We start from the raw sequence: 14,993 nt of genomic DNA, 5'->3' as shown, positions 1-14,993 counted from the left end.
AAGTTAAAATCTAACCCATGGCACCAGGTTGAGGAATAAATATCTTCTCGTCCTCTGTTTTTGGATACTTGCGCACCTACCTTTTTCTTGAATATTCCTTTCTATCTAAAAACTAAATTCATACAAATAGATTTTTGTGAGCCAGTGGCCCTATCAGCTCATCAAAAACACTCAGACTCTAAATCTCAGTTTAGAAGCTTCTGAGCAAGTGAGGCTCCCTAACTTCACTCTGGTCAAATGTTCCCCACACAGAGAAACGGACTCTGACCAGCCATCTAAAAAAACAGCCATCATCAATTTTGATCCTTTCACCCTTTTGTTTTCTTCATAGCATGTATCACCATCTGGTGGTGTTGTATTATCTAGTACATATTCAATGATAAAATTCTAGCTATTCAGAATATTATATTTGAGGTTTGCTTATAATTTCAGATTTCCCAGTCTTTCACAACAGATCATTTTTCTAAAATGTGAAATTACTTAATTCAAGTAAAGGGAAAAATATACTTATGGACTAAACAAACCACATTGGCAAGCCTACAGCAGCCACAAATGTAGAACCTTTGTACCAGATAAATACCTTCTAAATCTGTGAGAATGAAAGGAAATCTCACTAAAATGGAGTTGAGAGGCCAGCAGGGGGAGCTCTCACACCCCACCACTCCTAGTCAATTGCAGACCCAACAGGAAAAGCCTAACCTTGCAAGTCCATTTACTTTTTTTTTTTTTTTTTTTTCCCATTTACTTTTGCTATTACTTTACTACCCCGGTAAGAGGAAGGTTTCCTTCTGCCCTGGCAACAACCCAGCCAATGAAAAGCCATTCTACTTCCAACTCCCAGTTTATTCCAATGGACTTTTTATTACAACAGCCTTCCCAACTCCCCCTTTTCCTCTATAAACTAGAGTTTCTCTCTTTTGTTCTGTGGATTTGCCTATGATTTTGCCATAGCTTGCTTGTCCCAAATTGCAATCCTCTACTATTCTCAAATAAACCCATTTTGCTGGCAAAATAACTGGCTGTTTTATTTTTAAGGTTAACAAACCACATTTTTATGTTCCTCAGAAATGATACATAAAAATCTTAATCTCAAAAATTAAAGGATTAAATGAAAACAATAAAAGTAAACAAGAACTGTGATTTGGAAAGTAGGAGCCAATTTCACGTCATTAGGTTGTACACCTGAAACAAATATACCATTAGCAAGTCATTTTTTGTACACCTGAAACTAATATACTGTTACAGGCCAATTTAAAAAATAAATTAGGAGGCAAGCCACAGATATTTAAAACAATATTCATATAAAAGGTTTTTATGATTGGAGTCTAATAATTTCTCCCCTTAACATGGTCGTACTTCTGATGGTCCTATAAGGAAACAGAAATGGATCTTTACCAAACTTAGTCATCTCCCACTTTCCAGCATTTTCTTCTACTTATCACTCTGGAGGGAGCAAAACTGAAGGACTAAATTTTCTTCTAACTGGTCAAATTCATTAGAACAGTGGTTTACTAACTTTAACAAACGTTTAGACTCACTTTGGGTTTGTTAAAATACAAATTCCTGGGACCCTCCGGGAGATTCTGATCCAGGAGGTCTGAGTGGCTCCCAAGAATTTGTATTTCCAAGCAACTCCCAGATGATGCTGACACTGCTGGTCGGCCTTTGAGAAGCACTGCACTGAGGCTCCCAGGAATTTGATTTACAAGTGTGACCACCTCAATTTACGTTTAGAAAAGCAAACACCACAAAAAAACAAAACAAAACAACACCAACCACACACACACAAAAACCTACACACTCCCAGACCAAAGCAGACCTCTAGGAAGCCACACATATTCCCGTTTAGTCTGCATAGATTTGCTTTATCTGTTCTATGAAAACGTTCCTGTCATTTAAACACCTACCTAAACTAGTTCGGCCAAATTCCAGCCATTCAATGCTATATAAAAGGGCAGGGTCCCGATTGAGAAATATTAGTAATTGCTTTACAGTTACTGAGCTTCCCTCACTAGAGTAGGAAAATGCCTCTGACATTCAACTCAAAGGAAATACCTATTTCCCTCAAGGTAGAGCATCGGTTTTAGGGATGTCTGCATAAACACAGTAAACCTGCTTCGTGCAAGACTCCGAACTACACCCGGAGTGGCAGCTGAAAAGCAAACAAAAACAAAACCTGAAACTCCAGCCTCCGCCGCTTCAGTACCTGAACCAGGGTCCCGCCCTTCCTTCCAATGGGAGGACGATGGGGGCGTGGCCGAGCACGCGGCGCCCACGTGACCACTGAGAGCCGCGCGCAGCCAAGTCGCGCGATCTGCCGTCATATCAGCTTATGCCGCCGGCCCCTGATTGGCTGGCGGCCCCTGCCGCTAGGAGCGTGTGCCTGGCTCCGCCCCTCCAGGCTTGGCCCGCTGGCTGACCACCGCCGGCCGCCCAGTGGCCCCGGCAGCCTAGGACCCTGCGAAGGGCGAATCGGCCACAGACCGTCTGGAGGTAGGGATGGCTGGAGGGCGGGAAGAGGAGGCGGAATACACCTGAGCGGGACGGGCGAGGAGCGGCGAGGAAAGTGGATGGGGAACAATCAGCAGGATGGGTCCCAGGTGGGGAAGATGTGCGGCCGGCCCTTTCTTTTCCGTGGGTGGGACGCCGCCTGAGTGTCAGGCTCTCGGCGGGCGCTGGGCTATCGGTGACCGGCAGCAGGGATTGGCAGGCAGCCGGGCATCCCGGAAGCCGGCGCGGGCCGTGATGCGTCGAGTGCGGGGCTCAGGGGACACCCGCTGTCCCGGAGACCTGGGGTGGGGTGGGGTGGGGGGCTCTGCCCGGCCAGACGAGGTTTCGGGGCGCCGAGGAGGCCCGCACGTGAAAGAAACAGGCACAAAGATAGGCGTGCAGAAAACGAAATGTGTGATGTTGGCTATTGCAGATCGCTCATCCAAGGAAGTCCGTCCAGCGAACACTAATGCTTTACTTTGAGACGGATATCCCTCTGTGTTGGAGGGATTTTTCTTTTTTAAAGGGGCAAAGAAATTAGGCTGTGACCTCCTGACCATTACAGCGCAAACCCTAGTTACTGCAACGTAATTAAGATGGGAGGACAACAGTCCGCGGTTTGAGAAGACTAAAAGGGGAGAGGACTAATCTGTTAGGTTAGCATCGTAAAAGGAAAACATCATGTCTACTGGCATCCATATGTTATAGCAGGATGGATTTGGAGGTGGTATAGATGGGTGAAGTTCCAAATGTCAGTACGAAAAGTTTCCAACCTGGAAAGCTTGTGGTAGCCAGATATTTTTAACCAAAACCTTCTGGCAGGTTACCTGTCTTTATATCACCGTCGTTGTGTGTGTGTGTGTTTAGGTTTCTAATGATAAGCATCTAAAAAAAGATAAATACATGATCCTTGATCACTTATGGAGTGCTTTTCCATTCATTATGTAATGTAATTAGCATGAGATACTCAGAATTCCCCATCTGTATGTATACAAGTTGAGAGAGAACATAATGTAGAAGCTGAGAGAACAGACTCTGGAATATACGTCCCAGGTGTAACTTGGTACTTGACAAGTTATTTAAATACTCCTGCCCTCAGTTTCCCTATTTATAAAGTAGGAGTTATAGAAATACCTACCTCGTAGGGTTGTGAGAATTAAGCGAGGTGATACATAAAAAATGCTTTTAAATAATACCTGGTTCTCAACAAATGTTAACTATTATTATCAATACTTTTAAAGTAAAACCAAAGTAATAGTAGACTCAGTTATTCTAGCCTAATTGTGTTTTATTAATAACTGTGTTTTATGAAAAAGTTTTCTTTGTTTCTATAAAGGTAAAATAATACAAGCTTCTGTTTTAGTCAGGGATATTTAACTTAGGGTCTGTGGAGCCCCTGACCTAAGGAGGTATAAACGCCTTAAAATTACATGCAAAATTTTGTGAGTTTGTAGTCACTGAGAATTTAAAAAATTAAGGAGCTGAAAAGTTGAGATAGTGATGAAGAGGCAGTCGAACTTGGTTCAAGTCTTGGTTTAAGAACTTGGGACTTTGAGGGGCACCTGGGTGGTTCACTAGGTTGGGCATCTGCCTTTGGCTCAGGTCTTGATCTCAGGGTCCTGGGATAGAGTCCCACATCGGGCTCCCTGCTCAGCCGGGAGCCTGCTTCTCCCTCTCTCTGTCTGCCGCTCCCCCTGCTTGTGTGTGCGTGTGCTCTCTCTCTTTTTTTCTCTCTCTCAAATAAATAAATAAAAACTTCAAACAAACAAACAAACTTTGGGACTTTGTAACCAGACTGCATGTGTCTGAGTTCCAGCCCCAGCATTTGTTTACTTGATGATCCCAAGCAGATTACTTGAAAATCTTTAAAGATTTTATTTATTTATTTATTTGAGAGAGAGAGAGAGAGAGAGAGAGCACGAGCTGGGTGAGGGGCAAAGGGAGAAGCAGACTTCCTGCTGATCAGGGAGCCCAACGTGGGTCTCAATCCTGGGACGCTGGGATCATGACCTGAGCCGAAGGCAGACGCTTAACTGGCTGAGCCACCCAGGTGCCCCAGATTCCTGTGCCCAGCTTCTTTATCCGTAACACTAGTACCTAACTCTTAGGGTTTCTTGAAAGTGTTAAAGGAGCTAATATTTATGGTACCAAGTGTATAGTAAATATTGATATTAGATATCACCAATTATTTTTCAAAGAAAAATCAAATGACACCTTTTTCTCCCTTAGGTTAAAGTAATTTTGACTCAGCTTTGGCCCCGTAACAGCAATAATAATAGCTCCTGTTTATTGACTAAATTCTCTGTCAGATGGTGCCCAAACACTAGGGACTTAGTCTCTAAACCTTAACAACAATTCTATAATTTTACAGATGTGGGTTTGAATATAAACTTCAAATTTGAAATGCAATTTTGAGGTCATATTGTTCCTGATTTCAGAAGATTTTTTGTTAGATGTCAGAAAGTATAGTGATATATTTATGAATATTTAATTATTACATTCAACAAATAGAATTAATTGAAAGCAAAATTCTAAAAACAGTTAAAAAAGGTTTTATTTCACAGTATCTAAACTGCCTCTAGATTGACTGAAGTACATTTCTTCCTCCCTTCCAGGCATTGGTTTACTGTAACAGCAATTATGTCTGGGGAAAATACAAATTAACACAAGTAGCATGGTCTTCAGATAAAAGCAAAACTAAAGAGTTTCTTGAAGTTAAGGACTGAGATCTTTTGAAAGTTATTACTTGCATCTGATATTAAAGGTTGAATAAATAAGAGTCTTAGTTACTGTTTGAGTTGGTTTGGGCTGCATTGTGCAGTCTTGTCTGTACTGTATTGGTTTAGGGCTATGGGACACAAGGTAACATCCAGATCGGGCTGCAAACTCTTAACCCACCTTTAGTGGTGTCACAAGATCCTTCTCCAATCGTTAGGTTGTTTCAAAATGTTTGTTTCCTGCTATTACTTTGCCTGCTTTCTTTGCTACATGATCTCTCACTGCAGTCTCTACTCCTTATGGCTTCAATTTCAACTACTACAAGCTCACTTTGGAACTTCAGATTCATATTTGTATGTAGTCTCCTGCTTATGTCTAAGAGTAAGCATAGACTTAAAGCTTATTAGTCTCTGCTTACTTAGATTTAAGACCCAAACTGAATCCCTCATTCCTTATGTGCCCCTGTTCCTGTGGGGACTACCAGCTACCAGCTCTCCCTCTTTTGATTCTGGTGACATCACCATCCACTCAGGCCAGCTAAAATCTCACAGCCATCCTAGATTTCTCCCTCGTTCACATTCCAGTATTTAATTGGTCATCAAGCCCTGTGGGGTTTTACTTGCTAAATCTCCGGTGTACGTGCATGTGTGTTCTCAGAGCTGCTGAGCTAGTTAGTCTACCGCAGGAGCAACCAAAGTAGTCTCTCTCTCTTCTGCTCATCAATACTCATATTCCTAATGGAGTGCTTTCTATGAAATATGGGTCTGATTAGAACGTCTTTCCTGCTCAGCAACCTTTAGTAGCTCCCCGTCGTGTTATCAGGGAGAGTCAGATTCCCTAGCAGGGCAACAGCTCTTCACAGCCTGACACCAGTTTCCTTTTACCAGGTTTATCCTGGAACAGTTTCCACCCCCTCTACTTCACCCCTGTCTCACTGTTTGGCACCCACCAGCGACACCCAGTGAGTCACGAATGTACCATGACTTTGTCCATGCCTTTGCAAGTTGTTATTTATTTATTTTTTTTAGATTTATTTATTTATTTTAGCGGGGGGAGGGTCAGAGGGAGATAATCTTCAAGCAGACTCCCCGCCGAGCACGGAGCCTGACTTGAGGCTCCATCCCACCACCCTGGAGATCATGACCTGAGCCGAAACCAAGAGTTAGACACTTAACCAACTGAGCCACCCAGGTGCCCTGCAAGTTGTTATTTCTGTTTGAAATGGCCATCCCTGACCTTTTCTTTCTGATAAAGTCCTTTAAAGCCAGAGTCAGCTGTTGTCACTATGAAGCCTTCTACTATAAGCTGGTGTAGTTGTGTTGTCTTTTCTGATTATATAGAATTTGTGTATGTACCTTTATTATAGCACTTGTATTGATGTAATTGTTTCTATAGTTGCCTTACCTTTCAGATGGATTTAGACTGTATCTTTTCAATATTTGTATGCTCATTACCTAGTGTAGTGCTTGATACTTGTTATTTAAATGAATTAACAATGTATAATGAAGGATATATGTTAATATCTGGCATTTGACATTAGTTAATTAAAACCTTCCATGACAGGGACGCCTGGGTGGCTCAGTTGGTTAAGTGACTCCCTTCGGCTCAGGTTATGATCCCGGCGTCTTGGGATGGAGTCCCACATCAGGCTCCTTGCTCAGTGGGGAGCCTGCTTCTCCCTCTGCCTGCCGTCCCCCTGCTTGTGCGCTTTCTCTTTCCCTCTCTCTCAAATGAATAAATAAAAAATATATATATAAAAAAAAGTTTCCATGACAAAGTGAGGAAAAAAAAATGCTTGCAACTCATATCACAAACAAGGATAAACACTCTTAATAAATAAAGAACTTCTAGAATTTGATTTTAAGAAACTAAAAACCCAGTGGGAAAATGGGCAAAGGATAAAAACATAATTTCACTGAAAAAAATATAAATTGGGGCGCCTGGGTTGCTCAGATGATTAAGTGTCTGCCTTCGGCTCAGGTCATGATCTCCAGGTCCTGGGATTGAGCCCTACGTCAGGCTCCAGACTCAGCGGGGAGTCTGCTTCTCCCTCTCCCTCTGCCTCTCCTCCTGCTTGTGCTCTCTGTCTCTCACGCTCTCTCAAATGAATAAATAAAATCTAAAAAAAAAAAAGAAAAATATAAATTATGCTAAATATATGGAATGATGCTCAACCTCACTCATATTAAGAAAAAGATAAATTATATACTGAGGTAACATTTCTTTGCTGTCAGATTAACGAACATCCTAAAGTTTGATGATACTCTCTTTTGGTAAGGTTGTAGGGATATAGGCACGATCGTACACTGCTGTGGACTTGCAAAGTGACGCAGCTCCCATGCAGAGCAATTTAACAGTGTCTGCCAAAGTTACCGACGCATTTGATCTTTGTCATAGCTCTTCTGCTTGTAGAAATGTATGCAATATTGGATTAATCATTGTTGCATTGTTTTAAATTGCAGAAGGTGAGAATCTATCCAAATGCTTATACATGAGTGAAACAACAATGAAGTCACACAAAGGCACGTCCACAGTCCCTTAGCCACAGTTTCAAAGTCTGAAAAGCCCTGAAAAACTAGAAGTTTTTGTTTTTTTAAAGGCTGGCGCTCAAACTCATTTGATGGCACAGGCTTTCTCCAGCTGACTGAGCTGCCCACTGTGTGTTGGCACACCTGTCAGATATCCCTACCCCTCTTTGCGGGGACTATTTTCGTTACTTTGGGTTTAATTGCAGATGGAAATATTGTTTTAAATAGTTAAAGATAGCCCATCTGAATAACAGAATGAATGGAAGCATCCGTCATTAGGAATGGCACAGACATGGAGTTCTTTTTTTTTTTTTTTTTTTAAGATTTTATTTATTTGACAGAGAGAGACACAGCGAGAGAGGGAACACAAGCAGGGGGAGTGGGAGAGGGAGAAGCAGGCTTCCCGCGGAGCAGGGAGCCCGATGCGGGGCTCGATCCCAGGACCCTGGGATCATGACCTGAGCCGAAGGCAGACGCTTGACGACTGAGCCCCTGCCCCGTACAGACATGGAGTTCTTGTAGGAGCTTGTGCCTGTTGTCTGTGAGCCCTCCTACTGAGGAAGACAGCGTGGGCATTACCACCCCGTGTGACTTAGAGACTGGAAAAACAGATTGCTGAAGTTTTACACCAGTGGTGAGGACCGAGAACTAATGAAAAATGGGAAAGCACAGCCCAGGAGAGAAAATGAAGATGCTAACCATGTTTTGATTAAGTGGATTTGACAACAAGAATGTAAATAAATGCCACTGATTGCTTTGTTGATCGGGCAACAAGCAAGGATATATCATGAAGAACTGCTCTACTGAGGACAAACGTTAGTGTTAAGACGGGAGGGTTCAGAAATTTAGGAAGCCATGTAGTGAAAAATGTCTGAAAGTATGGTGAAAATGATTCTGCTGATCATGAAACAGCTAAACATAACCCTGATGAATTAGCTGCGATAATACCAGATGACAGCCTGAGTGCTGAAGAAATCTGCAGCGGTGTGGAATACCGTAGTAGTAGCATACTGTTAAATTGCTCTGCATAGGAACTGCGTCACTTGGCAAGCCCACAGCAGTGTAGGATCGTGCCTATTTCCTTACAACCGTACCAGCAGAGAATATCACCAAACTGTAGGATGTTCATTAATCCAATAGCAAAGAAATGATATCTCAGTATATATTCATGTCCACAGTGTTTGAATGAGCCTCACAAAATACCTGGGCAAAAATCTTCAGGCTAGTTCACTAACACATACAGGTGAGCCAAGCTCCAGGCAGGCTGGACTGAAGGCAATTGAAAATTTTAAGTTATTCGCAGACAACTCGTTTGTGCATTCTCCTCCTTGAACTTTCAGTTACAAGTTTGCAGTTGCCAGCCCCCAATCTGGAGTATTGATTGGGGGGAGAGGAGTAAGTGTCTTCTAGTTCTTAATGTCAAGAATCTGTCCCCTTTTGTTCTGTCGATGGGAGTGGCCTTTCCTTCTGTCACAAGAACAGATAGTCCCTGAGGTGGCAGCATAGATCCATCTAGCAAATTTATCTTTCAGTCTCAGCACTGAAGGAAAACTCTCTGAAATCAGAAGAGACGTACCACTGAAACTTGTAGCCGAAGGAGTGAACATCTGAGTATCTACTGCCCTGCGTTCCACATCTTTACTACTTGCCACGTGGCCGTAGGAGACATTGGAAAAGAACACAAAGATGGCATTAGATCAGATCTACATTAATGCCATTTATCAGCTGGATGTTAGAGAAAAAAAACTTTCTGGGCCTCAGTTTCTCTGAGCTTTGATGTCCCCGGGTATAATATGAAGAGATTGGACTAGAGATGATATTTAAGATCCCTTCTGGCTCTAACGATGGCATTTCAGGGTTCTGGTAGCTAGCCGCAGAATTATACTGTAAGTGCTTATTAAAGCAGGAACTTCTTGTATAATTTTTCCAGGTTTTTTGCATTGAGAACTATCAGCATGGGTAAATAATTGTTGCACATGTTTATCCTTTAGGGGCTAAGATGGATCTTGTACTCAATGCTGCAGATTATTATTTTTTTACACCATACTTCTATCCAGCCTCATGGTCTGAGGATGACATCTTCCGACAAACTATTAGCCTCCTGATTGTAACAAATCTTGGTGCTTATATCCTTTATTTCTTCTTTGCAACACTGAGCTATTATTTTGTCTATGATCATTCATTAATGAAGCATCCACAATTTTTAAAGGTAAGTGATTTTCTTACCTACTTTTTAACTACTGTTACAGTAAAAATAATAGGTATTTGTATGTGAGATTTTCAAATTAAACTGGTTATAACCATTAAGTAAAAATTTTTGCAACCAGCCTCAGATGGGTTAGATGTTTTGGTAGGGCTAATCCCCTCTCTCCTCTTAATTTAAACAAATAAATGAATCCAACTTTGTTTTTTGTTATTTGGTTTTTTTTAATTATAAGCCTTGTGTCTTCCTAGATACATAGGAATGAATTTCTTTGCTAATAGTGATGAATAAATAAATGCACACATTTGTGTAATTGTTTTAATGTTTGACTTTCACAAACTGAAACATGTTTTTACTACGTACCCATTTTTTGACTAGATAGGAGATTGTAGACTTGTTTACAATCATTTTTCTACTCCAGTTATTTGTATTTATCAGTGACTCCCAAGGACTGAAAAAAAAAATGAATAGAGGGTTGGGGATGGACATTATTTGTGAAAGACAAGATTAATCCATAAATAGAAATCTAGCATGCAGATTTTGTGGGAAAGAGAGAAAGTTTCAGAATTTAAAGTATTTATTGCCTTTGCCCTTTACAAAAGGAATGTTCTCCTTACACACTCATTACCACTTATTGCCATTTTCACAGAAACAGGTTGGCGGCAAGCTCCTTCATATAAAAGAGATTGTAAAAATCCAAGATGATTTTATGCTGGTTTTTGTTTAACACAGATTTTGTGATTTTTAAGTACTGGCCATTTCATTTTCAGAATCAAGTCTATAGAGAGATTACGTTTACTGTCCAGTCATTGCCATGGATTAGTATTCCCACTGTGTCACTGTTCCTGCTGGAGTTGAGAGGTTACAGCAAATTATATGATGACGTAGGAGAGTTTCCCAGTGGTAAGTTAATAATATGAACGTCAGGCACAGAGCGGCTTCTCTAAAGAACCAATCTGCCTCTTTTTTTCTTTAAAAATAATTGCAAGTTGTTTAATTGTTTTTAATGCTCTGTTTTTGTGTATTATGTCTTGCCACATACATACATTTCCTAATCTATCAATTTTAAAGTATTGGTTGTAGATGGAATTGTGCCCAGGGAAAGCTGAATATGATCAGAGAGACCTTTGCATTCATTCACTATTCTCTTTATTGAATTCAGACTCTAAAAACAAAACAAAACAAAAAACTCAAGTAGTACATGATAATTAGAAAAAATCAGAAAAGACAGAGTTTTAAAATCCACTATCCTGCTACCTAGAAACTACCTTTTTTGACATATATCTTTCCACTTTTCTATGCCTGTCTACTTCATTATTTGTTACAAAAATGAAGCCCTACCATATAAACTGGTTTGGACTTTGATTTTTTTTTTTTCCTTAGTAGTATATATGCCCATATTTTCATGTCAGTAAATATTGACATTATATAGTATATTAGTTATAGTATCACATTGTGTAGATACCCATAGTTTATTTAAATGATCCCCAATTTTTTAGACCTTTAGATTATTCCTTTTTTTCTATTATAGATAGCCCTGCAGTGCCTAAACTAAATTTTTGTGAAATTCTGAAATTATTTAATGAAGATACATCTCTAGTATCTAGTATTAGAAAGTAAGAATAGTAGTTAACATTTACTGAGTGTTATTACGTACCAGCTACAGTTCTAAGCTTTTCACACGTATCAGTCTGTTTTATTCCACATCAATTCTATGACGTGTTCCTTTTATAGGTGAGTAAATTAATGTACAGTAACTTGCCTAGGTCATTCAGCAAGGAAGTGGTGGATCTGGGACTGGAACCCAGGCTTGCTTGCACCAACACACCTGTTGTCCAAGTAAGATATTTAAAGGAAGGAACAAAAATTATACAGTAGGGTGATGAATTGGCTAGGCCTTGAAAAGTGGATAGGATTATGAGTAAAAATAAAAGGAGAACTAGTGTTCTAGATACCTGGAACAGAACAAGTCAAGGTACAGAGGTAAGACTTTCAAGATGTTGGGAGGACATGGAGTAAACCAGCCTGCTTAGTACAGGAACAGGTGAGGTTGGAAAGATGAGAAAGTGTTGGGTTATGGAGTAAACGCTAGGCTTGAGGTATTTAGTGGAAAATAAGATCCTAAGCAGGAAAATAGTATGTAAAAATATGTTTTACGAAAATTAATATGAAGGAAAAATAAATGGTGTTATTTATGCTCAGAGATTTAAATAATAAAGATGCCTTAAGTGTATGCTTTTTCTATCTCGAAACTGCCTTCATAGTTTAACTTCAAGTTTTTATGGGAGGGAAATGAGGAAAGCAGCAGATACCAGGGAGTTAAGGGAGATTAATTTATAATGTATTGCATTAGCCAAAACAGTTTATAGTGTTTGAGTCTAAGCTCACATTTTGTGCACTTAGATGGACAAGTACCAAATAAATTCTGGTCCTGGAAGCCAGATCTTGATTCTGATATGTCCTGTTATCTCTCCTAGGCTGGGTTCGCCTCTTTATAAGTATACTGTCCTTCCTCTTTTTCACTGACATGCTGATCTACTGGATTCACAGAGGCCTTCATCATAGACTTGTGTATAAGGTAGAGTCATTTTTAGGGGAAAGAGAAAAAATATATACATTTCAGCAGTGTATGGTTACAAATTCTGTTTCCTAGTTTGTTTGTTTTTAAGATTTTATTTATTTGAGAGAGCGTGCACAAGCAGGGTGGAGGGGCAGAGGGAAAAGCAGACTCCCCACTGAGCAGGGAACCCAAAGTGGGGCTCGATCCCAGGACCCTGAGATCATGACCTGAGCCGAAGGCAGACATTTAACTGACTGAGCCACCCAGGTGCCCCCAAATTCTGTTTTCTATTTCCAAGAATTTCCTCTAACTTACTAAATACCTGAGTAGCCATAGTCCTGACAGATACCAGGTTCGTTTTGTTTTTGTTCTTTATGGGTCTGGAGGGGCTGTGTTAACATGTTACTGTTTTCAGGTAAATGGGTGCATTTTATAAAGTGATTTTGTGGAATTTAAAGAGATTTTTTTAGTTATGTCATTTCTACAATGTGAGCATGAAAAGCCAAGTTGAAAAGTAAAGGTGGTTCTTAACTGTGTTCTTTTCTTCTATAGCGCATACACAAACCTCATCATCTCTGGAAGATTCCTACTCCATTTGCAAGTCATGCTTTTCACCCTGTGGATGGCTTCCTTCAGAGTCTACCTTACCATATATACCCTTTTATCTTCCCATTACACAAGGTGGTCTACTTAAGTTTGTACATCTTGGTCAACATCTGGACGATTTCCATTCATGATGGTGATTTCCGTGTTCCCCACATCTTAAGGCCATTTATTAATGGCTCAGCCCATCATACAGACCACCACATGTTCTTTGACTATAACTATGGACAGTATTTCACCTTGTGGGATAGAATTGGAGGCTCATTCAAAAATCCTTCCTCCTTTGAAGGGAAAGGACCACTTAGTTATGTGAAGAAGATGACAGAAGAAAAGTGCAACAGTCATGCAGAAAATGGTTGTAAAAATGAAAAATTATTCAGTGGGGAGTTTACAAAGACTGAGTAGATTGGTGCCCTATTATTAAATATTATGAAATATTTTTAATAAGGAAAAATAATCTACATACATACAACCAAGAGACATAGCAAGCAAATGGTATTTGAGAGTCCGCATGGTGGGTACTGCTGAGGAATGATCGTGATGTAGATCAAGGAAGGAATGCTGTGAACACCGAGATTTTAACCTCATGTTTACCATATTAGGTGTTGGTCTCAAGGACATGTCGTGTCTCTGTAGCCAGCATATCTGTAACTTGTATAGCCTCAACAACAGTTTTTATAAGGGTAGAGAATAAATTATTGAGGGGACTAGGTTATGTCCTTTTGCCTTAATCCGCCCATATTCATTAAGAAAAATACATTGTGCTTGATAATACCAGGACTAAGCATCATAACAAAGAAATACTAATATAAACATGGTTCCTTGTTTCAGGAATGGTTAAGTCGTCAATGTTGGTATGATAATGACTACCTGTAGTATTTTGTTCCAGTGGATACATCAGTGTGAAAAAAAAAAAAATCTGATATAACGTATTAGTGGCCAAGTAAATGACCTAATTAATAGCAGGTGTAATAAGATTATCATCTTCCTACACATAGGAAGCTTATTCTCTGGGGACGTTGTCAAATATTAACATTTTACTGATGAAAAAATAAATTAGAATTTTTAAAAATACTGATACTACCACAATTTAATCCAGATCTGGGCTTATTTAAAGATTTTGATGGTTATTATTTTAAACCATTATTTAATAAGATTATGTGAAGCTGAATATATTTAGAAAGGGAAATTTGATGCCCAGATAATATATTTGACACTACTGCTTTTTTAATTAAATGGATGCACTGCACTTTTGATATGTTTCAAAGTTACAATCTTATAATTTCCTATAAAAGGAAGTAATTGCCAAATATTTAGGCCGATCACTAAAGATTAGTTTTGAAATCTTATTTTCCCTCTTCTCCCTTCACTTTTTCCCACCTTCTGTGCAAAAAGATTTAACAAATAGTTTCATAAAGAAATGTTGTGTGTTGTAACATAAGTATATTGGAAAAACGTGGTTTGGAAAAGGCATTCTATAAGGTATTTATGTAAAATCAATAAAAGTTGATTATTACTATTATTAAACTGTATCAGTTAAGTATTGTAACAGCACAAAGTATTCTTTGTACAAATTTTGTGTCAATTTGAAACCACAGAAATGATGTGGATTTTCAGAACTTTTAAATGTCCCCAAATGTTCAATGTCAAGGGGAGAAAGAAGGGGGTATCACATTCTTTTTATACTTCATATCTTTATTAGATTTGAGGGGTTTAGCAAGAGACCAGTCATAAAATGTAATGCTTGGGATCCAGAAGAAAATACTTTTTTCTGAGTTACTATTACAGTGTTGCGCTACTTAAACATAGTAGAGAACCAGTTGGTGTTTTGTAACTGATAGATACAGCCAGTGATTTCCACTGACCACCGCCCCCCGGCCTCCAGTACTCC

At 39.7% G+C, this 14,993-nt stretch overlaps 1 protein-coding gene and 1 long non-coding RNA gene across 5 annotated transcripts in view; one reads left to right on the top strand and one right to left on the bottom strand.

Annotated features, from left to right (window-relative positions):
* LOC118549474 (uncharacterized) overlaps nucleotides 1-2,161 on the bottom strand; it is a 108,989-nt gene extending 106,828 nt beyond the window's left edge. For all 3 annotated transcript variants that reach the window (XR_013442564.1, XR_013442565.1, XR_013442566.1), the window contains exon 1: nucleotides 1,908-2,161. This is a non-coding gene — a long non-coding RNA (uncharacterized LOC118549474). The remainder of the gene's footprint in view (nucleotides 1-1,907) is intronic.
* Nucleotides 2,162-2,357: 196 nt separating this feature from the next.
* On the top strand, nucleotides 2,358-14,629 carry SC5D (sterol-C5-desaturase). 2 transcript variants are annotated; one of them, XM_036088011.2, is made up of 5 exons: nucleotides 2,358-2,493; nucleotides 9,728-9,945; nucleotides 10,710-10,842; nucleotides 12,417-12,517; nucleotides 13,052-14,629. In XM_036088011.2, exons 2-5 carry the CDS (start codon nucleotides 9,736-9,738, stop codon nucleotides 13,505-13,507), a joined length of 900 nt encoding a protein of 299 aa, XP_035943904.1. In that variant the 5' UTR covers nucleotides 2,358-2,493; nucleotides 9,728-9,735; the 3' UTR covers nucleotides 13,508-14,629. The 2 variants fall into 2 exon arrangements, with proteins under 2 accessions (XP_035943904.1, XP_035943906.1); XM_036088013.2 differs by lacking the exon at nucleotides 2,358-2,493 and adding an exon at nucleotides 8,173-9,622.
* Nucleotides 14,630-14,993: the final 364 nt, after the last annotated feature.

This window comes from Halichoerus grypus, chromosome 11 (assembly GCF_964656455.1).
Source record: "Halichoerus grypus chromosome 11, mHalGry1.hap1.1, whole genome shotgun sequence".
Taxonomy (NCBI): domain Eukaryota; kingdom Metazoa; phylum Chordata; class Mammalia; order Carnivora; family Phocidae; genus Halichoerus; species Halichoerus grypus.
This window is presented reverse-complemented; position numbering and strand designations above follow the sequence as displayed.